The sequence below is a fragment of the Bombus vancouverensis genome, chromosome 5 (genome assembly GCF_051014615.1).
Source record: "Bombus vancouverensis nearcticus chromosome 5, iyBomVanc1_principal, whole genome shotgun sequence".
In the NCBI taxonomy this organism is placed as follows: domain Eukaryota; kingdom Metazoa; phylum Arthropoda; class Insecta; order Hymenoptera; family Apidae; genus Bombus; species Bombus vancouverensis.
In genome coordinates this window covers 3,526,969-3,553,136 of record NC_134915.1, presented here as the reverse complement: position 1 = coordinate 3,553,136, position 26,168 = coordinate 3,526,969, and the positions used below count along the sequence as shown (strand labels likewise).

The 26,168-nt window shown below is 33.6% G+C and overlaps 3 protein-coding genes across 4 annotated transcripts in view; 1 reads left to right on the top strand and 2 right to left on the bottom strand.

The window, feature by feature from the left end:
* The window catches only part of Cad87A (cadherin 87A), a 533,729-nt gene extending 511,322 nt beyond the window's left edge, over positions 1–22,407 (top strand). For both annotated transcript variants that reach the window (XM_033340032.2, XM_076618386.1), the window contains 24 exons: positions 5,669–5,803; positions 10,487–10,679; positions 12,849–13,159; positions 15,018–15,176; positions 15,271–15,458; positions 15,538–15,700; positions 16,121–16,565; positions 16,643–16,834; positions 17,189–17,442; positions 17,534–17,666; positions 17,908–18,123; positions 18,193–18,492; positions 18,568–18,812; positions 18,888–19,181; positions 19,260–19,457; positions 19,539–19,761; positions 19,848–20,392; positions 20,464–20,639; positions 20,719–20,854; positions 20,924–21,048; positions 21,126–21,227; positions 21,297–21,510; positions 21,605–21,711; positions 21,976–22,407. In XM_033340032.2, coding sequence (XP_033195923.2) covers positions 5,669–5,803; positions 10,487–10,679; positions 12,849–13,159; positions 15,018–15,176; positions 15,271–15,458; positions 15,538–15,700; positions 16,121–16,565; positions 16,643–16,834; positions 17,189–17,442; positions 17,534–17,666; positions 17,908–18,123; positions 18,193–18,492; positions 18,568–18,812; positions 18,888–19,181; positions 19,260–19,457; positions 19,539–19,761; positions 19,848–20,392; positions 20,464–20,639; positions 20,719–20,854; positions 20,924–21,048; positions 21,126–21,227; positions 21,297–21,510; positions 21,605–21,711; positions 21,976–22,009 — 5,088 coding nt within the window. In that variant the 3' untranslated portion in view covers positions 22,010–22,407. The remainder of the gene's footprint in view (positions 1–5,668; positions 5,804–10,486; positions 10,680–12,848; positions 13,160–15,017; positions 15,177–15,270; positions 15,459–15,537; positions 15,701–16,120; positions 16,566–16,642; positions 16,835–17,188; positions 17,443–17,533; positions 17,667–17,907; positions 18,124–18,192; positions 18,493–18,567; positions 18,813–18,887; positions 19,182–19,259; positions 19,458–19,538; positions 19,762–19,847; positions 20,393–20,463; positions 20,640–20,718; positions 20,855–20,923; positions 21,049–21,125; positions 21,228–21,296; positions 21,511–21,604; positions 21,712–21,975) is intronic.
* A 185-nt stretch (positions 22,408–22,592) lies between these two features.
* On the bottom strand, positions 22,593–24,115 carry Rpp21 (ribonuclease P protein subunit Rpp21). Its single transcript, XM_033340042.2, has 4 exons — positions 23,843–24,115; positions 23,669–23,730; positions 23,506–23,597; positions 22,593–23,391 (listed from the first exon to the last, which is right to left on the bottom strand). The coding sequence occupies exons 1-4, from the start codon at positions 23,970–23,972 to the stop codon at positions 23,094–23,096; spliced, it is 582 nt and encodes a 193-aa protein (XP_033195933.1). The 5' UTR covers positions 23,973–24,115; the 3' UTR covers positions 22,593–23,093.
* A 363-nt stretch (positions 24,116–24,478) lies between these two features.
* LOC117159865 (uncharacterized) lies at positions 24,479–25,627 on the bottom strand. The gene is made up of 3 exons (XM_033340043.2): positions 25,253–25,627; positions 24,945–25,114; positions 24,479–24,832 (listed from the first exon to the last, which is right to left on the bottom strand). Exons 1-3 carry the CDS (start codon positions 25,427–25,429, stop codon positions 24,613–24,615), a joined length of 567 nt encoding a protein of 188 aa, XP_033195934.1. The 5' UTR covers positions 25,430–25,627; the 3' UTR covers positions 24,479–24,612.
* Positions 25,628–26,168: the final 541 nt, after the last annotated feature.

Here is a 26,168-nt window from a genome sequence, read left to right as displayed (position 1 = left end):
AATATGTAAAATAATTACGTAACTTCTACGTTACGTGACGTTATAAAGGATCAAAGAATGAATTATTACTGAAATATAAACAGCTTTGTGGTGCAACGCTGTGGTGTACAAGACAAATAATGCTGGCAGAATAAGAATAAACAGAAAACTTGACGTTATTAAAAGCAATGAAAATGTCTCAAATATACATGCGAGATGTGAAATAAAATACTCGATAAAAATTTTCTGGAAACAAAATATGTTCCTCTTCTATGAGAGACGTATCCTTCGGGAAAAAAAGTCTTTAACGTTAATTAATTACACGCTTACTCACGGTGGAAATTTCGCTATAATTACTCTTCCTACTGTAAAGCAAACTAAAAGTATCATGGAAGAAGATACTAGTTGAGGAATATAAGAATATGAGAAAAATGTAAAGAGTGTTTAATTTTCAGTATTTAATTTAAAAACGTCATATTATTCGACGTTAATTGTGATTTTAAGCGAAGGTTTATTAAAGCTGCTACAGGACGAAGATAAACAAATATTGAAAAGTTGTAAGAAAATTGCTTGCTCGCGTCTAGCACTTATCAACTTAATTACAAATCTTACTTTTATTAACTCGATGTATTTACTTGTTCGCTGCATACTTTTTTAAAACTAGTTAGCATTAGGTTGTCCGAAAAGTGTCTTTCTTTTACAGACACGTCTTTTACAACGACGCATCTTTATACAAACATGAAACCTAATCTGTCGAACGTTGTGATCTTTATTTTGATAGAACAAAATGGATCATACGTAATTCGATAAAATAATATAAAACGAAAAATGTGGTGCATCTATTATTTCCTTATAAAACGAAAGAAACTTTTATCTACTTAACACGTTAAATGACATGCCAGTTTTACGAGATTTGGCCGTGGCACCACGATGAATTTTTTATTATTTATTATTTTATTATAATGTTGAAATTTACCTACAACAGATATATTACGGTGTATAATCATCATTTATCTCACTGAGGTCACCGGTGACCCCCATGGCACTGTAGTGCAATTTCGCTCGATTCACTTATTTTTTCGATTATTAATTATCTCATATTGTTTCTTCGCGTTGCTAAATAATTGTTCTATGTTGTTACGTCCCGGGACCTACCATAAACCATAATCCACCCCTCGATCATATTTATTCGGACCCGCAATAATCCTAAAGAACCGTCACAAGATTTAGCATTTTTTACTTTACTGCCAAGGCCCTTAATTGCTATCAAACATCTTTCAAGTCGAAACGTTACTTAGGCTTATTGTTCGTTATTATAAAACACGGAAAAAGCGAGTTTTTCCTACGTTCGAGGCGCACATAATAGATCTGTATTTCATGTATAAATAAAACTATTTTTATATGTTTTATACTGCATTAATTTACAATAATTTAATACAAAATTTATAACTATTGACATTTGTTCAAATTATATATTTCTACTAATTTTTACCACCGCGCCATGCCAAATTGAATGCCGGTCACCAGTGACCCGCACGACATTCAACGTGTTAAAACTACTACGACTATTCGTTACTTAAAGAAACCGCAAACAAGCGATCGTTTGTAAATAAAACAAACGAAAACTCGGAGAAATACACTTCATCCGAATCCCCAGTGTTTACAGTCAGGCGACTGAAAATTGTCTACCCATCGAATAACAACGGAATGTGCGCACAGTATCTTATTGCAGAAACGCTTGAACGGAGGTGGTAAAGCCGAAAAATTTGTATAGAGAAACGGCGAGGGTATTTTCGCAGCAGAAGCCCTTGATATTGGCTTCGCTGCGGCGTCAAACATTTCCTCATAACTCGTAACAACTTCTTCTTCGGCGTTACTAGCGCGTCATAAAGGCGGAAGATTCCATAAGACGCGACTGTACTTGAAATTTTTCAACTTCCGTGTTTGCACGGCATCCGATAACAGTACAGAAATGGCTGAGCGACACGGTTTTCCAAATATATATATATATATATAGATATACATATAGTTATATCGCACGAGAGCGCCTCGTATCGTATTTTAGGGTGGCTAACGCGGCATACTGTGACAGACCTTTAAGCGATCAGATCGCTTTCTCGCTGGAGAAAAATAGCGAGCACGAAGGAGTATTTTATTCGAAAAATATCCAACGCGTTTATCACAGGGGATACGCGGAAATTATCTGACCACGCCAGTTGTACGCGACGATCCCGAAGGATGCGGCTGGAATATTAGCACGTAGACGCATACTCTTACACGCTTTACCCTCTACGTCATATCCGCTCGATAAATTCACGGGGCCGTTAGACGACCAATAAAACTGTAAAACCTTTTAACTAATGGCCCCGCTGGCTTTACGGCGGCGAACTTTAATGCCTCTTTTCGTTTTACACAGACCGTGGAACGCACCATGCATGTTCGGTCATTAAAGCAAACTAATGTTTACAACGGCTCTATCATTTACCAAAATAGTCGAATTTCCTCGTTAATTGTGGCGGTTATTGGAACCAGACGTTCAGCATAGTTATGGTTGAAACGATTATCGAGACAGAGCCGATATATGGACGATACGTTCGCCTATTGGAATTCATTTTTTAGATCGTTTATTTGCTGTTTTTTCTTTCTTTCTTTTTTTATTTCTTTTTATCGTTTCTACCATTGATTCGTCGGGAGTCTTTCGTGTGATTGAAAATATTTTCATTTTATCGGCGTACGAAAAATTTCCCTCGTAACACGTAGCGTTGGAACACGCGCAGAAAAATAAAAAATCAAGTTCCTTCGAATCTTGAAGCTCCGATTCTACGAAACGGCGTGATTTCGATACGCAGTCTTCCTATTGCCATTTTAAAAAGATAGACAAGCGAAAATGCGGACTTTCCCGAACGCAATGAAAGTATTAGGTTGGCAAGTAAGTGATTGCGGATTCTGTCATTAAGTGGTAATGGCAAAATCCGCAATCACTTAGTTTCCAACTCAATAGATGAATACGTTTGTAGCGATTTTGCAATGTATAGAACATTTTGTTGGTAACAATTGGAATTACAGAGCTGTTGATTCGTGAAGAATTACGAAGCAACAACGCTTGTACGATGTAACATTTGCAATTTGCTGCGCTAGTTGACGCAATTATTGTTAGAGGATACAGCTACTCTACTTTTTGAAATTACACTTTTCTTTCGAAGAAAAGAAATGTTTTTGTTTCAAGTAATGATATTTGCTTTAATTGTCTATTATTTTCCATATTCATGAATCATCTTGAAACGTTTGAAACGTACAAAGACAGCAACAGTTGTGCTAGTGACACTATTTGTATACATTGTTGTGAATAATTACAAACGCAATCCATTTTTAGATTTTTCATGATATTAGAAAAAAAATTGACGAAATCTTTTATACAATTTCAATTTTCAATTATACAATTAAAATTTATATTGTGATATAATACAAAACTGAAGATATAACAAACGAAAGATTTGTCCCATCGAAGTCGGGAAAAAATTGGATTTTTTCTCTAAAATTTGTGTTTTTGGCTGTGAGAAAATATAATGTTAATCTTTTAAACATAATATAATTTATTTAATAAATTTCATACAATTTGAATTTTTATTTTTATTATAGTAGTAAAAATCTTCTTTATTAATTTTTATTAATCAGTCAGGTACACTATCCTTCTAACTTATTTAAAGTTTCGATCTGAAAATCCGTCCACACTGATTTTATTATTTTTTTTACGTTCCACGATATTTTCTGCAGGTAGCTTCTCCTGATCGTAAACTTTTCTCGCTAGAATTCCCCATAGGCTTCCGATCGGGTTCAGTTCAAAACTCGATGCTGGCCACCGTAATAATTCTATTCCGAAATCTTGGAACCATCTTTTTTTCTTTTTATATACCAGCCGCTGAATGAATTTCGTTGGAAAATTCTCTTTTTGTCAATTCATCCTTTCATTAACGTTATAATAATAATTTCGCTTAACATATCCAGCCATAATCAATGGTGTCTTGAAAATATCGAAGAAACAATACCAAAAATATAATAATTATTCACAGTAATTCTAATTGTTAAATTTGTATTTGTTTGTAATGTAAAAAAAGCAATTGCAAAATTGTAATTGTCGTATTATAATTATTAAAAATCAAAAGTACGAATCTGCTATTATTATATTATTATATTATTATATCTTGAAAATATCGAAGAAACAATACCAAAAATATAATAATTATTCACAGTAATTATAATTGTTAAACTCGTATTTGTTTGTAATGTAAAAAAAGCAATTGTAAAATTGTAATTGTCATATTATAATTGTTAAAAGTCGAAAGTACGAATCTGTTATTATTATATTATTATATCTCGAAAATATCGAAGAAACAATACCAAAAATATACTAATTATTCACAGTAATTCTAATTGTTAAACTTGTATTTGTTTGTAATGTAAACAAAACAATTGTAAAATTGTAATTGTCATATTATAATTATTAAAAATCAAAAGTACGAATCTGTTATTATTATATTATTATATTATTATATCTTGAAAATATCGAAGAAACAATACCAAAGATATACTAATTATTCACAGTAATTATAATTGTTAAACTCGTATTTGTTTGTAATATAAGAAAAACAGTTGTAAAATTGTAATTGTCGTATTATAATTATTAAAAATCAAAAGTACGAATCTGCTATTATTATATTATTATATTATTATATCTTGAAAATATCGAAGAAACAATACCAAAAATATAATAATTATTCACAGTAATTATAATTGTTAAACTCGTATTTGTTTGTAATGTAAAAAAAGCAATTGTAAAATTGTAATTGTCATATTATAATTGTTAAAAGTCGAAAGTACGAATCTGTTATTATTATATTATTATATCTCGAAAATATCGAAGAAACAATACCAAAAATATACTAATTATTCACAGTAATTCTAATTGTTAAACTTGTATTTGTTTGTAATGTAAACAAAACAATTGTAAAATTGTAATTGTCATATTATAATTATTAAAAATCAAAAGTACGAATCTGCTATTATTATATTATTATATTATTATATCTTGAAAATATCGAAGAAACAATACCAAAGATATACTAATTATTCACAGTAATTCTAATTGTTAAACTTGTATTTGTTTGTAATATAAAAAAAACAATTTTAAAATTGTAATTGTCGTATTATAATTGTTAAAAATCAAAAGTACGAATCTGTTATTATTATATTATTATATTATTATATCTTGAAAATATCGAAGAAACAATACCAAAGATATACTAATTATTCACAGTAATTCTAATTGTTAAACTTGTATTTGTTTGTAATGTAAAAAAAGCAATTGTAAAATTGTAATTGTCATATTATAATTGTTAAAAATCGAAAGTACGAATCTGTTATTATATTATTATATCTCAAAAATATCGAAGAAACAATACCAAAAATATACTAATTATTCACAGTAATTATAATTGTTAAACTCGTATTTGTTTGTAATGTAAAAAAAACAATTGTAAAATTGTAATTGTCATATTATAATTATTAAAAATCGAAAGTACGAATCTGCTATTATTCTCAATAGCATGAATTTACATAAAAATCCGCAGTCTATTGGAAAGCAGCAACAGCAGAATGTCGATACACGATCAATATGATGCCTCTGTTTCAGTTCCTCGACGCCTGTGAAAAGTTCGGCATCGTGAACGTGGAAAGAAGACTGAACTCTTACATGGGCGCCTTGGTGTTGCGTCAACCACTCGACTACAGGGAGAGGCCCTTTTACCAATTGCTACTCAGAGCAAGCGTGAGTACAGCTCGAAAATTGATTTTAATTATGCCACTGGTACGCCGGTACCAAGCGCCACTTTGCTGCTCATCGACGTCCCGAATAAATCTATTTATAATAAAAAGCGTTGAAAATTTTGGTCGCGTTGCTGCATACATAACTCTGCTCGTCTAATGAAATCATCGTCATCACGAGCGGAAAAGAAGTCGGGTGCCTGGAAACTTACGATTAGCATAGGAGCACTTGACGGTTATCGAAATGTATTTTTCTCGGAAACAAAGCCTCAAACGGAAAAATGTTATTCTTCTTTTTCGACTTATTTCTGCATGTAGAATCACCACTCCACCGCTTATACTATGATTTCGAGGTTTTTGTTATATTATTGTTAATGTTATATTATTAGTTTGTAGGTAACAGTATGATTTATACAATATCGTTTGCACTCACACGAAATCGAATACAATACCCCGTCTCACGTATTCGTTACTCACTACTTCTACGACACAACACACAACGATCTTCACACGACAACGATAAATTCAACTCTGACTCTCTCGACTCTCGTTACAATGTTTTCCATGCTCACTGTTTCCTAAACATACCTTGGTAACGCTCAGAACGCTCTTTGACAACGTCAACATATCTTGACAACGCTAATAAACAATTACCCCTCACGCCACGTCTTTCCCTGATGTCACACTATCCCACAATATTGTATCTCAATTCGACTTTAGTTTGATTATTTTTATCACAAAAAAAAAACAGCTAGTTTTTCCATGCAACCCGATAAATAAACCAAAAGATTCTCGTTTGTCAGAAAAATTGCCATTCTATATCTTCGACTTACGTTTACACGATAAACGTCCCAACTTTTCAGTATAGTCTGTATTTTAACTATCGCGTCACCAATGTAGACAGAACACCTGCAACGTTTCCGAGAACTTGGCTGTCATATCGTTCTTCGTCGTCTCTATCGCATTTGTCACGTGTTTCTGACACGTTGTCTTATGTGTTTCAAATTCAATAGCACGTCTTCCAATATACTCGTGTCGCGTGCTTCAGGTTTCTATCAATTCTTCTAAAACAAATTCGATATTAAAATCAGTTGCTACAATTCTATTTGCTAAAGCAAATTGGATGAGACGATCTGCGATGTTCCGATATAAGAAACGAATATTTCAAATCCATCCTTATCATCCACAAATTCGGAGCTTCGATGCTGCGAATACTTCCATTTCTTTCCATTTCATAGAAATACGATATGAAGATGTATAATATACAACTTAGATAACAGAAATAGCGATAGAAAGAATAGCAACACGTTAAATACCAGTTTTACAAGGTTTGGCTGTGGCGCCACGATGAATTTTTTATTATGCGATACATATAATGTTGAAATATTACCACCAACAGATATGTTACGGTGTATAATCATCGTTAATGATTCTATTTCACTGAGTTTACCGGTGACTCCCAGGCATTCAACGTGTTAATCGAATATATTGCGAATTGTCTCAATACCCTCTAATGCCAACCCAATATATCTAAAAAAAAAAAAAAACAGGATTTGGTAACGTAAATTTGCGGAAAAAAAAGTTGCGGATGACTGGACTAACGTTTTCTTCTTCTTTGATGGATTATGGTGAAAAATGTGACCCTACGGTTTTCTGCTTCCCTCGTGGTGTGTTCTTGCGGAACGCCTGCGAGTCATTCATCCACAAATAGCAGGCGAAAATGAGACCAGAGCGGATTATTGAATCTAAAATGCCCTTTGACGCGAGCAGGCGCGAACATGGAATTCAGTTTTCGCTCATTTCCGTGGCCAAAGCAGCAGGTGAATTTTTTGAAGTCGCGTAAAGTCACGGCGAAGAATCTCTAACGAACTGCGCGGCTACGGACAGAAAGACAGCGTAACGTTATTAATGTTCAGCGAGGGTGAAAGGACGCGCTTAACAATTTTTAGAAGGCCGATTAAAATACTTCTTATTGCTTTTCCTTTGATCCTTCTTAAATTTCTATCGTTGTTCGTCCAAGTATAATCTGCTTTCTCTCTCACGTTTTACATTTATGAAATAAGTTTCACGTAAACAAAAAAGATTGGCCGGATGATTATCGTGCTCCCTGGAGGAGACGTGTTTCCGCTGGGCAAATAAATATGGAGAATTCATGAAGTCCTCTTGAAAACAGGTTAGCGAGCTGAGCTTGAAAATTGATTTTCATTACATAGTCTTGGAAATGACTTTGTGCCGCTCTAGAGACCAAGTTTGTTCATGTCTGAGAGTGCAATTATACGTAAATATAGTTATACCGTTATAACTTAGATATAAACAAAGGTGCAGCATCTGTGAATTAATTAAAAAAAATTGTTCTTGAAGAGAGAGCATTCGTTTAGCCTTGTTGAATAAAAATATCCATATTAACACGAATGAATAATACTTCGCTTTAATTTCTACAAAAGTACAAATATGTGCAGTGCATAAGATAGTTCGTGAAGCTATAAATAGCAGAATGAAGAGAGATTTATCCATATACTTTCAAACAAAAAGTATTAGATTTGAAGAATTATATAATGTAATAATAATAAATAACAATAGATAATGCAGTAAAATAATTCAAGCTATTATTATTAAATTATAATTATATCATTGTAAATCAGAAATATATAGTTATAAATTATAATATTATTAATTATAGTAAAATAATTCGAGCATTTTCGATCCTTTGAATTTGATGTTTTCAATTTTTAACCCCTCAACCTACAACTACGGGCATAGCCCGTAGTACGATGATCGGGTCGAACGTAAATATTACGAGCATAGCCCGTAGTAGATGATCGGGCCAAACGTAAATATTATGGGCATTCTCGAACGTAAATCGTAAGTTAATAAGGGGTTAAATAACATTTAATTTCAACATTTTTCAATAACTATTCTTATATACGATAAATATATTGAAATAGAAGTACGCATAATGTGTTCAATTTAAGAAATTTTCGACAAAAATACAAATCTAAAGAACACAGGGTAACATTGATGTGATATGAAAAGAAATCTAATCGAACATTTCTCTGCGCTATTGTATTCTCTCTATGAAGAATGATACTTTCTACCTTATTACGTTTTCTTTTCCTGTATCCTTTGTCGTTTGTTAATCATTTCCAATAGCAGATATATCGTTATAAGCCTTATTTATGTTATAGTACATCGTATTACGTGAACTTGAAAGTTCCATATTTCCGAAAAAAAAACTTATAAAACTAACTGAGCGCACACTTCATTTCCAAAAACTATGGTAGAACGAAGAAAGTGATACTATTGGGTTGGTAACTAAGTGATTGCGGATTTTGTCATAAGGTAGTATTGACCCAACCCAATATAACTGACTCGACATAGAACACGACGATTGTTAATTCTTCGTCAACTTAATAAAAGTAACGTAACGTGATAAAACTAACTAAACGTGAGTGCACGTGTCATTTCCAAAAACTATGGTAGAACGAAGAAAGTGATACTATTGGGTTGGCAACCAAGTGATTGCGGATTTTGTCAATATCTCTTTATGACAAAAACCGCAATCACTTAGTTGCCAACCCAATATAACTGACTCGACATAGAACACGACGATTATTAATTCTTCGTCAACGTAATAAAAGTAACGTAACGTGATAAAACTAACTAAACGTGAATGCACGCGTCATTTCCAAAAACTATGGTAGAACGAAGAAAGTGATACTATTGGGTGATACTATCATAAAGTGGTATTGACAAAATCCGCAATCACTTAGTTGCCAACCCAATATAACTGACTCGACATAGAACACGACGATTATTAATTCTTCGTCAAAGTAATAAAAGTAACGTAACGTGATAAAACTAACTAAACGTGAATGTACGCGTCATTTCCAAAAACTATGGTAGAACGAAGAAAGTGATACTATTGGGTTGGCAACCAAGTGACTGCGGATTTTGTCAATACCACTTTATGACAATATAACTGACTCGACATAGAACACGACGATTATTAATTCTTCGTCAACGTAATAAAAGTAACGTAACGTGATAAAACTAACTAAACGTGAGTGCACGCGTCATTTCCAAAAACTATGGTAGAACAAAGAAAGTGGTACTATTGAGTTGGCAACCAAGTGATTGCGGATTTTGTCATAAAGTGGTATTGACAAAATCCGCAATCACTTAGTTGCCAACCCAATATAACTGACTCGGCATAGAACACGACGATTATTAATTCTTCGTCATCGTAATAAAAGTAACGTAACGTGATAAAACTAACTAAACGTGAATGTACACGTCATTTCCAAAAACTATGGTAGAACGAAGAAAGTGATACTATTGGGTTGGCAACCAAGTGATTGCGGATTTTGTCAATACCACTTTATGACAAAAACCGCAATCACTTAGTTGCCAACCCAATATAACTGACTCGACATAGAACACGACAATTATTAATTCTTCGTCAACGTGAAAGCTTGAAAGCTTTGAAAGCTTCCACGAGAGATATAATATTCCCGATCTATAATAGACGGGTCTATAATAGATGGCGAGATTTAGCTGACAGAAATACATAGTGAGGATTGAAATAGTTGACAGGAGGACAGATTGCGGCGTTCGCCTTAAAACAGCGAGCAAGGTAACCCGAGATCGCACGACGAGTGACTTTTACATAGATGAATTTTCCTCGCAGGATGGACTGAACAATGAGACTACTGGCGTAGAAATCAAGGTAGCGGACATTCAGAACAGTCCACCGGAATTTGTGAACTCGCTAACGGGTGTAGTGCGCGAGGATGATCCCATCGGAACCTTAGTTATGACCGTTAAGGCGAGAGACGGCGACAGGGGAATGCCAAGGAAAATGATCTACGAATTGGTCACCAGTGAGTTCATGCCATATTTTCCCCCTTTTATCGTTTAAACGTCGCTACGCCAGACTACGTCGATCTATTGGGTTGGCATCTAAGTGATTGCGGATTTTGTCATTAAGTGGTAATGATATAATCCGCGATCACTTAGTTGCCAACCCAATATTAATTATTAGGTCGTCCGAAAAATGTCTTTCGTCTTATAAGAAAATAATGGATGCACAACATTATCCGTTTTATATTGTTTTAGCGAATTACGTATGATCCATTTTGTTCTATCAAAATAAAGATCACGACGTTCGACAGATTAAAACGTAAAAGACGTATCTGTTAAAGAAGGACATTTTTTGGACAACCTAATACCACGTTGTTGGTAATTGTTGGTAATTTGTCAATTAAATTATCGCGTACGAAAGTTTCATAGTTTCGAGGCAGAACATTCTTATTATATCGTATCACGCTTGATAGAAATGTTAATTTTGTCTCTTTAAATGGAATATATTTTTTATATATTCGATTCGATAATTACATATTTTTAGCAATATATTTCAGTAATTATATTCAGTATAATATTCTACACATGATAATTAAGTTACTATGTTTACACGTTCCGAAACTAACATTTCTTTCTGTTACGATCGTAGTATTAGGTCGTCGGAAAAGTTTCTTTCGTTTTATAAGGAAATAATGGATGCACAACATTTTACGTTTTATATTATATTATCCAATTACGTATGATCCATTTTGTTCTATCAAGATAAAGATCACAACGTTCGACAGATTAGGTTTCATGTTTGTATAAAGATGCATCGTTGTAAAAGACGTGTCTGTAAAAGAAAGACACTTTTCGGACAACCTAATATTTTTAAGCGTATGATAAATTGAAGAATCACAGTAGCGTAAGTGAAAATTTTGAGAATTTGAATTCAGCCACGTACTCAGCTTCTAAAAATGTCGTCCTTTTAGCTTTACAATTAATTCAGTTGTAAGCCTATTCTCTGCCGCGATGACTTGAAAAAGTGCAGTAAATTTCGTACGTTTAACCACTTGACCTACAACAACGAGTGAGACTCGCGGTAAAAAATTTGGGTGAAAAACAATAAGCACGAGCTTGACTCGTGGTACTTCGTTCGGACCAAACGTAAACAACACGAGTCAGATTAGTGGTTCAGTTGTTCTCGATATTTTCTTACTTTAGTTGCGTGTAACTCTTCGTTACGTTCACACGTTTAGATTATAATTGCCTAAAAGAATTAAACAACCCTTATAGCTGTCGTGTCAGTAAAAAGAGAATCTAATATCGACGATAGTAGTGAGAAGTGTGTTATTATTGCGGACAGTGATTCGGTAGATCCTTCTGATAACGATAGTGATGATAACGATATTGTGTTTCCTATTGTGTTTCATCGTTTCGAAAAATATCACACAATTGAAGATTACTAATTTTCTACGAGTTTTCTCAAAACATTATTAATTTAAGCTAAGTATTAATTTACAAATTGTTACTGATACATTATCCACTTTCAAATAATAAATCATATTTCTTCACTAATGAATCGATCATAATTACTTGCAGGGCATCTTAAAAGTATTAGTTGTGTCCAAACATGTTTATTATTTCACAATTCCTTTCTTTGCGACGAAATAGACATGTCATAAGACGCATACATTTTCAACAAGTTCGAGCACACGGCTAAGCAGCTAAATGGCTCGACGCGTGACCTTGTTTATTGTGACACGAGCAATCGGCAATTGGACTATGTCAATTCATTAATTACTACGTAAGATTGAATGGTCGAGTACTAGAACGCTTACACTGCGTTACAAACTCAATTACATTGTTGACATGTTCTTCGATTAAATTATTGTATACAAGGATTTATTATTGTTTATAGTTATTATTGCGTACGATAGTTTTGAAGGAGAACATTCTTACAAAATGTAAGAAACGAGCTGACTCACGCTACTACGATTCTCGCTCTTCCATGTGTTAAACAATAAACGGTAACAATCGAACGTAATTTTAATCTCAACGTTTCCAATGTTTCGAATTTTCCTCTTTTTTACTTACACTCGCCGGATTTCTCCTAAGTGCGAGTCGTGGAATAATCGAAATGACGCTAAAGGTATTCAAAAAAATTCAAGTATTTCTGCTAAATAAATTTCTTGTATTCTTTTATGCAGATCCATTCGACTATTTTCTACTGGACGACGAAACAGGCGAACTGAGAACCGCAAAGCCACTGAACAGGGAAGCGTTGAAGGATTCAACTGGCGTACTGACACTGGAGGTAAGGGCGCGTGAATTGATCGACGGTATGCCAGGTAATGACAATCTGACAGTGTCAACGGCCGAAGCAACGGTAACCATCAAGGATGTGAACGACGAGCCGCCTACTTTTAATCGTCGCGAGTACAACATCGAGATTCCGGAGAACGTACCGAATGGCACGCCACTGCCACATTTGGACATGACTGTCAAGGATCCTGACGTCGTGAGTATCATCATACATTAGAACAACATCGTGAGTTACTTAAATGCAGTCATTATCGATCAACTTCTGAAATTAGGAAATAGAGAAAAGAAGAAACGAACGTTACTTTCTTTTTATTTACCTTGGAATTTGACATTTCTTCTGCTCTTTTCTCTCAGGAAAAATAAACTTACGCAATTAAATAAAATTTGTTTTCTTAACGCTTTGACTGCCACGCCGAAATCACATGCCTCACTGAGGACGCCACGGGAGTATTTTTATTATTCAAAGCACATAATGGCAAAATAATAATAAATTGATAATGTAAGACAACATTCTTCCCCAATGGACTGTTTATCTTAGTGGTGGTCACGGGTGACCATCGTGTCATCTTGGTAACAGTTGATAGCGACATATCATAACAAGGCTTCGTTTATTTCAACAAACCATTCAAACGTCCAAACAAGCAAAACGTCCAGAATATATTGTTGAAACGTGTAGATGATATTAGTAAACAGTATTATGATTATTTTTATGATTTCGACGAAACATTTGGCTGAAATGGTAGAGATCCGCAAGAAAAATTATGTTTGTGATAAACGAATGGTAGTGGTAGATTACAACAGAGGAAAATGTGCTGTAGATTTATCAGATCAAATGGTAGCATATTCTACACCACATAGAAGAATCCTCAAGTGATATATAAAATTAGCTTTAGAGTTATTGTTGAATACATCAATCTCAAACGCGATGATACTCTATAAACAAGGAATAAAAACAAAAATCAAGGTACCAGATTTTAGAATGGCACTTGCAATGCACCTTACACAGTGCCATTCACCAGAGCCGTCAAATATACTTATTCGATGAAGATTGCAACACGAAATGCAGAAGAAAGAAGGGCAAGCGTGTTTGGCACGAAAATTTTGCAGAGGGTGCTATAAAAAAAACGTTGAACAGTTAGGATCAAAAATTGCTAAGAATCGGACCAAAAAGGTGACCACTTATTGTCCAGGTTGTATTGATGAGCCACATTTATGTTTAAAGTGTTTTAACACAGTGTACCGTTAGATGCAAGATTTGTTCTCATTTTTTTTTATTGATGTTCTAATAAAAATGTTTAATTGTTCAATGGGACACTTTTTATTTCAAAGTATCTTCTATTTATCGGTTATATTGAAAATGCCCTAACTGTTAATTTTCATTCAATTTTTACAATAGTAAAAAGTTCAAGCGCTATAGTCATCAATGGTTGGTCGTATATGACCAACGTGGCAGTCAAAGTGTTAATTAATTAAGAATCGAGCATTAGTCATATATGCGAATAACGAACAACGCATTTCAGGGTTAAAATAAATTCTTCGCGAATTGAACAATTTTGATTTTTTTATTGGAGTTAGATCGGAGTTGGGCTGCTGTGTTCTACGTTGCAATGAGAATACTGTAGTATAGAGTTTGAGTGCAATCGCCCTTTCTAAATAGTTACTAACTATAACTGGATTATAACTGGAAGATAATGCCAGAACGTCACCTCTTCTGCAGAGGAAAACGAAAAATAAGCGCCAATAAACATCAGTTAATGGTTTCTTGCTTTTTGTCTATTTAAATGGCGTGTATTTAAATAAATGGAGCATTGAGTTTTCTTTAGAACCAAGGGCTGGCACATGCAAGCTCTTCTTCTACGGATGCACCTTTTTCTTTCATGAATCTCGACTACATTATTGCGTAAGTTTTCTTTTCCTACTGAAAAGTTTGCTCTTGGCACGTACAATGTTTTCTACGAGCGCTCTGCAATTCCATAAAGAAGTATTTCCTTTTAATTTGAACTTGCACAGTAGCAACGTTACGTTACAAGCGTTATAAAATTACATCTTTACAGGGCCTGAACTCGGTATTTTCCCTACGCCTGGACGACATCACTGATGGTGCTTTCACCATCGAGCCGACTATGGCGACTGGAAGCACATCTGTGAACATCCGCGTGGCAAATGGCTCGCTAGATTATGAAAATCCTAATCAGCGTAAATTCATCATTCTGGTAATCCGGCCGCTTCTATGCTAGCGAATCCTATTATTCTTGTCTGTCAGTTAACACGATTCGAAAGTGAAATCATGCCATTGTAAATGTTCAGGTCGTTGCGGAAGAGGTTCACACGAATCCGAAACTTTCCTCCACCGCAACCGTAACTGTCTCTATCACGGACGCGAACGATAATTCGCCTACTTTCAGCAACCCTACTTACACAGCCGTGGTGCTGGAAACCGCGCCTCCAGGCACAACGGTTATAACGATCACTGCTAAAGATCGCGATAGCGGACGGTGAGAAAAGTCGTAATTCTTCTTAGAATTATTTCTTCATTCGACGCAACAGAAATTTGATAAACAAATTATGCTCTAGATTCGGTACAGCTGGAATAGCTTATCAGTTGCTCGGTCAAGGCGCGCAGCATTTCTCTGTCGATCGGAAAACTGGAGTTATCACGGTGGCTCAGTGTCCAACTCCTGGAGTATCACCCTGTTTAGACTACGAAGAACAAACAGAGTATTTTCTAACGTACAAGGTACGCTGTGTCAAAATTATTATATCCACTTGCCATTATACGTTTCACCATTATACCACAGCCAGAAACGTGTGCTCATTTTATTACTATCGTTTAATTTGACAAACATAAGGAGCCATATACTGAATATCTGTTTATATAGCTCTGTTTATATAGAAGCAAATAACAATATGTTCAGATTGACTGAGTCAATATTGTGAGATTAAATATATACGTTTGTCTATTCTATCAAATATTGACCAATCTTAACTGCAGACTCCTCGTCTTTAAACATTTTGCTAGTAGCGTATAGAACTCGCTCGTGATTTAACACTAGAAACCTCTATTTGCGGAAGATTCGTGATAACTTGCTTTTGTATAGATATAGATAAACTGTAATATGTAATTATTTCGTCGGCTTTCACCTTCGCTGTTTTTTAGGCCACCGATAACGATGGGCAAGGACAGACGACCAGCGTTTCGTTGCGCATCAGTTTATCGGATGCCAATGACAGTCCACCACGATTTTTGCAAGACAAGTATCGTGCGGTTATAGACGAAGGAGCAGAGAAATTCGAGCCCGACTTGAAAGTGCAAGCCCGAGATAAGGACAAGACGTCGAAGATCACGTATGCGATCGTGGGCGGCGATGAGTTAGGACTCTTCGCCATAGATCCAGACACTGGTGAAATTACGATAAGAAATAAAGGGCCAGTGGATTTAACGAATTCAACACACGATTGGATTGCGCTCGTTATACAAGCGAACGACGGGATCTATGTCGATTCCGCCACCGTTAACATTACTATTCGCGATGTCAATAACAACGCACCCGTCTTTACGCAAGAACTTTACACTGCCAGCATACCCGAAATATCGCCGATTGGTATGTTAGCCTTCAACGATGGTTTACAAGAGGCTATTATCGTATGCGATTGGATCTTCTAATTTCATACATTTCAGGGACCGTTGTGGAGGAAGTTACAGCGACCGATGCTGACACGGGAATAAATGCAGAACTCGTTTACAGAATACAGAAGGGAGCTTTCGATGACTTTACTATGAATGAAACAACAGGCGTTGTAACAGTGTTTAGGAAGTTGGATTACGACAATAAAAATACATACCATGTAGAAGTAATAGCATTTGATAAAGGTACATGAAAATGGGTTTATTTAGATAAAAACTGTCATCTGTTTTATTTTCTTTAGTTTATACATTCTACTTATAACTAGACCGCAGATTCTTATGCATATCTAGGAATTTTAAAACGAAATGAATGAGTAAAATACACGTAATACGTAAAAATGTACGTATAAAATATTCAATTGCGATATTTGTTGTAATATTTGGCGGATGAAACAAATCTCTACCAAGCTCCTGCTAGTTGTCTGTTTAGTTATCTTCATAAAAATATGAATTTGCATAAATATCCGCGAGTCTAACGTTTATTATACGACTCTGTCATAACGTTTAATATACGTTTCATCGTGATCTTTTTCTGATTAGGAACGCCTAGCTTAACCGGAACAACGACGTTGATGATAAACGTTGAAAATAGCAACGATAAAGCGCCCTATTTCACGCCAGAAACTCAAAGAGCCGAAGTTACGGAAGACACGCCCATTGGCACCGTCTTCACGACGTTAAAAGCTACAGATCCAGACAGTGCCAACTTGGAAGCATTGAACTTCGCCATTTCAGAGCCAATTACGGCGATCGATAGAAATGGTCAACAGGTCAACGACAGTAAATCGTTCAAGGTATAATCTGATGCTTTGTCTGATAATCATATAAAATGATCATACAAAATTAGTTACAAAACTACTTGTGTATTAATCGGTATATCCGCAGGACTTTTTCGCTGTTGATCGGGCAACCGGTCAAGTTTCCGTCGTTAGACCATTGGACCGTGATATCGCAGCTACTGTGAGCATCACTGTCGTTGTCAGTGATACAACGGCACCCACATTACAACAAGGCAGAGGTATTACATCTTTAAGAAATATAGTATCGTAAAGTTCATAGGATAGTACTGTCCGGATATGTGGCCACGAGTTACAACAAATGATAATTTACTACTGCTATTGGGTTATCGAAACAAGAAAAATATAACTTTCTATGTTTTTTGTTTTATTATTGCAAGATGTTCTAGTCGCGTTGAGATTCTTACGGTCAAAATGATACTTGTCTGTAGTTATTTAATGGATCTTCTTGTTTGTAATTAGGCACCTTAGTAGTCACGATCATTGACGTGAATCACATGGCACCGGAATTCTTGAAACCATGGACGAGAGAAAATCCACGATATTTAATAGAAATGCAAGAAGAACAGCCAACTGGTGCTGTTGTGGGAGCATTTACAGCGGTAGACGCAGATAGTAACATAGCAGGATACGGAATTATACCACCAAGTCCCTATTTCAATATAGACAACGTCACAGGTTCGTTATAATCGCGTTACAACTAAGTGGAAAATATGGAAAGTACAATAAACGTTACGCATATTGCAGGAATTGTACGAACCAGCCAAGTTATTGATTACGAAGAAACGAAGCAACTGGAGTTCACAGTGGTTGCGTATGATTCTGGAGTACCGCAGCTATCCACAACAGCCAAAGTAATTGTCACTGTAATAAATGTTAATGATCAAGATCCTAAATTCGAGAAGGAATTGTATAATGCGTCTGTGAAAGAAAACTCGCCACCAGGCACACATGTTACTACCGTGAAAGCGACAGATGGAGATGAAGGTCCGTTTGGAGAAATTAGTTATAGTCTTATAGGTGATCACGCTGCTGACTTTAATATCGGTAAGTGTAATCTTTTTATTCAAAATTAATCGAACCAATATTTTATGGACAAACATCTATTTATATAAATTACAGGCCACGAAACGGGAGAAATTACTGTTGGTGGTGCAACCGTTCTCGATAGAGAAATGACGCCAAATATCACCATAACAGTAATGGCCAGCGATGGTGCTCATATAAATTCACGTCGAAGTACCACCGTTCCAGTACTTGTAAAACTTATCGACGTTAATGACAATCGACCAATATTTACACAACATAGTTATAGAGCTTCAGTTGCTGAAAATCTGCCAGTAAATCCACCTGCACCTATTTTACAAGTAATTATACTTCATCTGTTTGAACTTACAGAATGATAAAGCTAAAAAACTGACATATTATATATTCATTGTAAGGTCATAGCTATGGACCATGATGAAGGGATCAACGGAGAAGTTTGGTATACCATAATTCATGGGAATGAAAACGAGTCATTTTCTTTAAATCGTGAAACGGGCATTCTATACCCCGGAGCAGCACTGCTTGGAAGAGCTGGCTCATACAGAATTGAAGTGGAGGCAAGAGATGGTGCGGGTAGTGGACCACATTCAGACAACTGTACCGTTGATATACGAGTAACATCAGTAAATCAACACAAACCTCAATTTGTTCTACCCGAATTAACGAACGCTACTGTTGAAGTACCCGAAGTTAGTATAAAAATAGATTATCGATAAGGTATTCGTCATTTAGAAGATTACACGAGTGTAATAACGAACATTTTTTAGAATACTGGTGTACTAAATTACTTAATATTGACGGTAAAAGCAATCGATAGAGATCCTGGAGAAAACGGACGCGTAAGTTATCACTTAAAGGTTGGGAATCGAAATACTCAAGAAACAGAAGAATTTTCAATAGATCAAGAGACAGGTGAACTAAGATCGAAGATTATTCTTGATCGAGAAGTAAAAAGCAAATTTGAGGTAAATTTCATTCGCGTATCTAAAAGCTTTTTACAACAATTGACTTCAAAAATAATAACGTTAACTTTAATATTATTTCAGCTTGTTCTGGTAGCTGCCGATCACGGTACTCCTACGGCATATGAAACATTACGACTGCTTACTGTACAATTAGTTGATACGAACGACAACACGCCACAATTTTACGATGAATATCATTTTTATATATCAGAAAATCGCCCGAAAGATTACTTCGTGGGAAAAGTAACTGCGGAAGATAAAGACGAAGGCAGACACGCGAAGGTTTATTATTACATAGAGGCTGGTAAGTAATGTTCTACCAAGCAATTTGTAAAATTATACTATTACTAAATAAGGGTACACATTTATGTAAATGGGAATATTTTTCAGGAAATGAAAATTATGCGTTTTACATGGACAAATCTGATGGTAGCATATACGCAAATAAATCATTCGATCGTGAATCTCGGGACAAATATGTCTTATCGATACTGGCTTCCAATGATCCTGATATCTATATAAGCCCCGTAGATGCAGGACGTCCACTAATGCACAATACAGACCATGGACATGTAAATGTTACCATAACTATTTTAGACGAAAATGATAACTTACCGATATTCGAACGTAACGACTACTATGCGGGTGTTAATTCAATGGCAAATGTGAATGATTTTGTAACAAAAGTAACAGCGTCAGACTTAGATGTTGGAGATAACGGTACGCTACATTACTACGTTGCCAGTGCAAACCTCTACAAATATGGATCAGAAAAACCTAGTGGTTCTATAGTTCCAAGTCCTTTCAATGTAACACAAGATGGTAAACTTGTCACAAGTGGTTATATGGCTGAGTATAACCAGGACAGATTCATTGTTGAAGTTGTAGCAAAAGAAACTGCTATTCCAGAGAGATATGCTATGACTAGAGTTCATGTAAGTTATTTTATACGTGAGTATTTGTACATTTTTAATTTCTTAATTACTCATCTTTTATGTTGACAAAGGTCTGGGTATTCGAAGCTTCACAATTAATTAGAGTCATTTTGTCAAAATCTCCCGAAGAAGTGAATCGTGAACGTGATGAAATTGTGTCAGAATTATCAAATGCAACTCAAAGCAGAGTTGTTGTTGATGAAATTCGATACCATGTAGATGCATCAGGTCATATTCGTAGAGAATGGTAAGAAAAGAACATTTGAAACTTTCTCTAAATTAATTTGTACTTTTTTAAGAACGTAACATTTGAATGCAACTTATAGGTGTGACATGTATTTACACGTGGTAGAACCAAAAACCCAAACTATTGCTCCCATTCCACAAGTACTTAAAGTTATTGATGCAAAATATGACTTCTTGAAAGATTATTATGCTGGTTTTGCTATTGAAAATGTTGTGGTAAATATTTCTTACATTTCAAACCATAAATAAGATATTAACATTGTGTTAACTAATATAATTTTTCAGCCTGCTTATGCAGGAGTACAAGAAGAACCATTTGATCCTGCGTTAGCGGCTTTAATAGCCTTACTTGTAGTTTTATTAGTTGGTGCAGTTACTGTAACAGTAGTTTGTTGTTGTTTACGACACTGGTAAATGCTAAACAAATATACATTTTCTTATTTTAATATGAAAAACATCAAATGTATTATATTACATAATATTTTAGGGTAATCACTGTGCCAAATGATATAAGGAAGAAGGATGGTTTAATAAAGAAACAAATTATTGACGAGTTAAATACTACAGAAAATCCTTTGTGGATCGAGCAGTGAGTAAAGATATACCTTCTGTTAAAGATACATTCATATAACATATTTATATAATGATAATTTTTTAGAAAACTCAAATTATATGAAGAACAAGAATTAACAATGCAAGTATTTAGTGAACCTGAAGGTGGCTTAGGTACTGAGAGACGAGGAAGTGGTGTAAGTGTTGGGATGGGTGATACATCTCAAGATAACACTTATGCTACTATTCAGCGACCACTGCCTACGAACAGGCACCGTCCAACAACACCAGATTATACAACGCTTCCAGGAAACCATAATGTATATCAAAAAAGCCATTATATTCTTTAACATTAGATGAACTATTATATATTCAAGAAGAAAAAATGTAATTATATTATACATTTTATTTTAGCTTTACGAATCAGCCATGGGTTTTCAAGGATCAACATTTCAGCCATCCTCGAATGTAATGCCTCAATTTACACTTGATCGTGATGGTCAACCCCAGTTTGTTTCAGGGCTAGTATAAATTAAGTTTTACGCCAATCCCTTTTTTAATCAGTAATATAACTTTATCACCATACGTCGTACCTCTCTAACCACGGCTCTAACTGTTGCACGCGCCTTTCCGAAATTATACTCGCATGCACACACCTTTTCGACAATAATCGGATAAGATCGTTAGGTTTGTCTGCGAGTAGACGCGTGTACAAGGAGAGCACAAAAATTATCCCGAATTACACAGGAAAATTTACTCTGACTGTGCACCTTTTGCTATTTCAGTTCGAACTCTTCAGCAGTGAAGAATTCAAGATGAAGAGTAACGACGAACAACAGTCAATATTACTGGAATAAATATTTCCCTGTAGCTGGTGTGTGCATGTATATATGTGTGCGTTGCCAACCTATGGTCCTAACTAACTAATTGTTAGGTTCACTGTTAGAAAAATCAAAATTGCTAGAAAATAGATACTGTGAAATAGTTTAATGACCGAAGCTTGGCACGACAGATATATGTATATAAATGAATGTGTAGACTCCGTCCAGCGCAGTTTTCTGATTAATTCCTCACTAGTTTAGTATTTATATAACTTATGTACGTTTTACACGTAAAAACAAAAGGAAGGAACGTACTTATAGTGTCATTATCTTCTATATGAACAAATGAGTCACTTAATGTCATATCATGGCGTTAATACAACAAAATGTTCTAAATGTTAAAAAAAGAACAAGCTCATAATGTTAAAAATATTTGTAATTAGGAAAACAATTCAGTCGAAATATCAACATATGTCATAAGTTCATGTACAACTATTAATTTGCAATATATGTTATATTTATTTAAGTTAGGGTTAAATGACTGATTTTTATCCGATTAATCTGTGATTTGATTACGCCCGCGTGTATACGTGACAGTTATCCTACATTTGAGATTTTGTATAACTCATTGGCGATGGGCGGATATAGTCATATCATAGCTAGTTAAATGGAGACGTTCGCATCAAATTTCAATGTTATGTAACAACATAATCATCTCGCGCTATCTGCGAAGACCACATCGCTTTTCATCGCCTAAACCGTCCTCAACGAAACATATGTGCATTGGGGTCTATGGAATTTATTGCGAACGGCTCTAATCGTACAGTATATCATATACTCGAAAAACAATAACTTAACTATGATCATGTTATGTCTATAAACATTTAATGTAAAACTAATATCAGTATCACAATATTACTAGATGGTTATGAATATTCCAGTTAGTAAAAGTATCTGTTTATTGATTATAAATTTATTGTAACATATTTTATGTATAAGTCATTGATAAAAAAAAATATTCGTATGTCAACATTCATCACATCTCACATCATGTGGAAATAAATATTCAAATCTGTGTACATTTAACTCTTTTCAGTATCCATATGTTTTTCTTTATCTAAATTCTTTTTTTTTATCTCAATATTAGACTTATTATCTAACGATTTTGGTGCATAATTGAAAACTTGAACTACCGAATTAGGTTGTTCAATCCATAATTTATATCCTCCTTTTGTAGGATACCTTTTAACACTTAAGCATGTTAAACATGTCCATTTCACACTTTTTACCGGTTTTGACACTAATCGCACCCTTGCAGTTTCACCAGGTATAAGTGGTGATTGACAACATTTACAAATTGTCCTTTTAATATCCGATTCTCTTAAAAAGAAAAATTTTATACATATATAAATCTTACTTACATATTTTATAGAAACTTATTTACGATTATGACTAGATAGATATATTATGGTCATTTAAATTTTTTAAACTCACATTCTTAAAACTGATTTTTTTGCACAACCAACCATTATATTTCCATAATATGATGCTGCTACTCTATTTTTCAATGCCATTAGGTAACTTGCCTAAGAACAGTTTTTCATTAATATTTCCACTTTAATTTACAGTGTAAAAAGTTACTCAAGATTATTATTACCTGATACAAATAGTTCATCCTTTCAAAAATATCTTTACCTTGGCATAGTTTTGTATTTGTATCTAATAATTATAAAATAGAAAATAAATGTAATAGAAAAATATGTAAATATATGTAACACTTAATATTACAAATATATTTGAAAATATACAATATATTACATTTCATACTAACCCATACTTCTTATAAAAATTAAAGTTACGTATCTTAAAACTTTGTTCGTAAAGAAATACTTTGAAGCAGAAAATGGTTTAGTAAAATAGGTTATGTTGTATTGTTTACGGTTACTTATGACGTATACCATATAGATTGTCAAACATGTAATATATTATTAGACCTATACATCGTTACTAAACCAAAATTATATTTAAAAGTTTCAAATAAAACTTTCAAGTATTATAAAATTAGATCAAGTTATTCACACAACTACACTGTCCATTAAAGTAAGCTATAAGTGAATTATGGTACTTTATTGCAAAGTTGATATATATATATATACACACAAATTGATGCAAATAAAAATTTGATCTTGTTTTATTTGTTTTATCTTTACTTTGTTTTTGTGTCCTAACATATGGCAACAAAGTTAGGATATTTAATATAAAATTTAGTATAGTTTTAATTATTTAATTACCTACAAAGTTAAAGTTCTAAAAAAAAATAGTGTCAATGAATATTTCAATGTATAGTTGTACTTATACATTTTATTATTATCTTATATTTGAGATACGTCATATAAAAACAATATTATCTTAAAATAATTCAAGTTTGACTTTAATGATTAACAATAATGATGTGAAACAAACAATATACAATCTCGGAAATTTCATTTTTTCAATATAATATACAATATACAAATGTTTAGAAAGAGTTGGTACTTATAGACTTTCTCTTTCTGGAATGCATACATAATCCTTGTGTATAGTCATCATTCCTTATCATTATCATAGTAATCCTTGTGAACTATGATCAAAAACTGATGTTGAAGTATTAGTTAAAGCTGTCATAAGCATATGTGACTTATAATTATCTTTACATGCTGATGATAATCCATTTTCTTTTACTTTACATTTCCAACTAAGATTAGGAGTAAATTCAACTTTTAAGTTTTCTGTTTCTTCAATTGAGTTTTGATCGGGGCTCCTTGTACTATTACCATTTGATCTATATAATTTAAATAAGATATTGAAATAATAATTATGAATTGATTAGTGAATCTATGAAATTATTAAAAAATAATAATTTTTACTCAAAATATTACAAATTAAATACTTACTCTTCCAAGACATTATTTTCATCGTAACGATAACCATACTCTCCAAAAACAGTCTCCAAATTATCGCACTGCTCTTTTAAGCTTTCATATTGTGCCTTAGTTTCTTGGAGAAATTCTTCCATATGAATTGAATCTTCTTTCATTTCTGACAAAGTTTGTTCTATTCCATCCTGATATTTTTTAGTAAATAAAGAAAATATTATATAGTATCAGTAGCAATATAAATTTTTAAGAAACATTAAATAACAAAACATTAATTAAATGGTAGAAATAATTTAAAGAGATAAAATGATTTATATGATACAAACCTGTGTACTTTTTATAACATTCCACATAGCTTCGGTATAAAAATCTGATTCTGCAGTACATTCTGCAAAACGTCCGATTAGAACGTGTGGAAGTTTCCATGTTGTATTTAGTTTTTCAATACCGTCATCAATTTGTCGAGCTTGAACTCTCAGTTTTCCAAAATTACTTGACCGCATTGAGTAAAAATTGTATCAAATTTACCTGCTATTTCACAAGTTGATTATTTTGAATGACTGCATACACAGCTACGTAAGCGTTTTTAAAATATGTAACCGTATACAGTTTTGCCAACATAAAATATAAAATTCTCTGCGTAAGTAACTATCCCTTTTCATATTAATATTATATTGTTTTTACTTACTATATGTTATAATTAAACAGATAAATGCAAAGGTTGTTAAATTAAAATATATTCCTATTCAATAAATTTCGAAAAATTTATATTTGAACATGTTTTTCATAAAACACTGTTTTTAATGTTTTTAATAATATATTATATTAAATTGTACGTATGCTCGGAAGTAAAATTTATATAAAGTTTAATTGCATATTTCCATGCCATTAATAATAGCGCTTTTAATACTATTTTATTGGATTGAATGCCATCGATATTTTTTATTAATATACCATATGTCACATAATACAATTATTAAGTATTAACTATTAACGAATTAAATATTGTAATTCAAAATCTATGACACTTATAAAAAAACCATTAAAATTTAATTTTCACAGGAAACCAACTATGGAAAGTTAATGAGACAATATTAAATTGAATTCTTATCCTTATAGGAAAATAAATTATATATGTTGGGAAGTAATAATACTACCACTATTACATAAAAGTTTAATACAATACTGTTGAATAAAATTTGAATAAAAATTATGGTTTATTGTTTTGATATACATATATAT

What these genes read in the sequence shown, in the direction of transcription:
- Rpp21 (XM_033340042.2), bottom strand. Translation starts at nt 23,972, where the DNA reads ATGGTATACGTCATAAGTAACCGTAAACAATACAACATAACCTATTTT. An exon ending in AATTTTTATAAGAAGTATGG is followed by an intron (nt 23,731 to 23,842) that starts GTTAGTATGAAA and finishes TATAATTATTAG; the next exon opens with ATACAAATACAAAACTATGC. An exon ending in AAAAAATCAGTTTTAAGAAT is followed by an intron (nt 23,392 to 23,505) that starts GTGAGTTTAAAA and finishes TTTCTTTTTAAG; the next exon opens with AGAATCGGATATTAAAAGGA.
- LOC117159865 (XM_033340043.2), bottom strand. Translation starts at nt 25,429, where the DNA reads ATGCGGTCAAGTAATTTTGGAAAACTGAGAGTTCAAGCTCGACAAATT. An exon ending in ATGTTATAAAAAGTACACAG is followed by an intron (nt 25,115 to 25,252) that starts GTTTGTATCATA and finishes AAAAAATATCAG; the next exon opens with GATGGAATAGAACAAACTTT. An exon ending in GAAAATAATGTCTTGGAAGA is followed by an intron (nt 24,833 to 24,944) that starts GTAAGTATTTAA and finishes TAAATTATATAG; the next exon opens with ATCAAATGGTAATAGTACAA.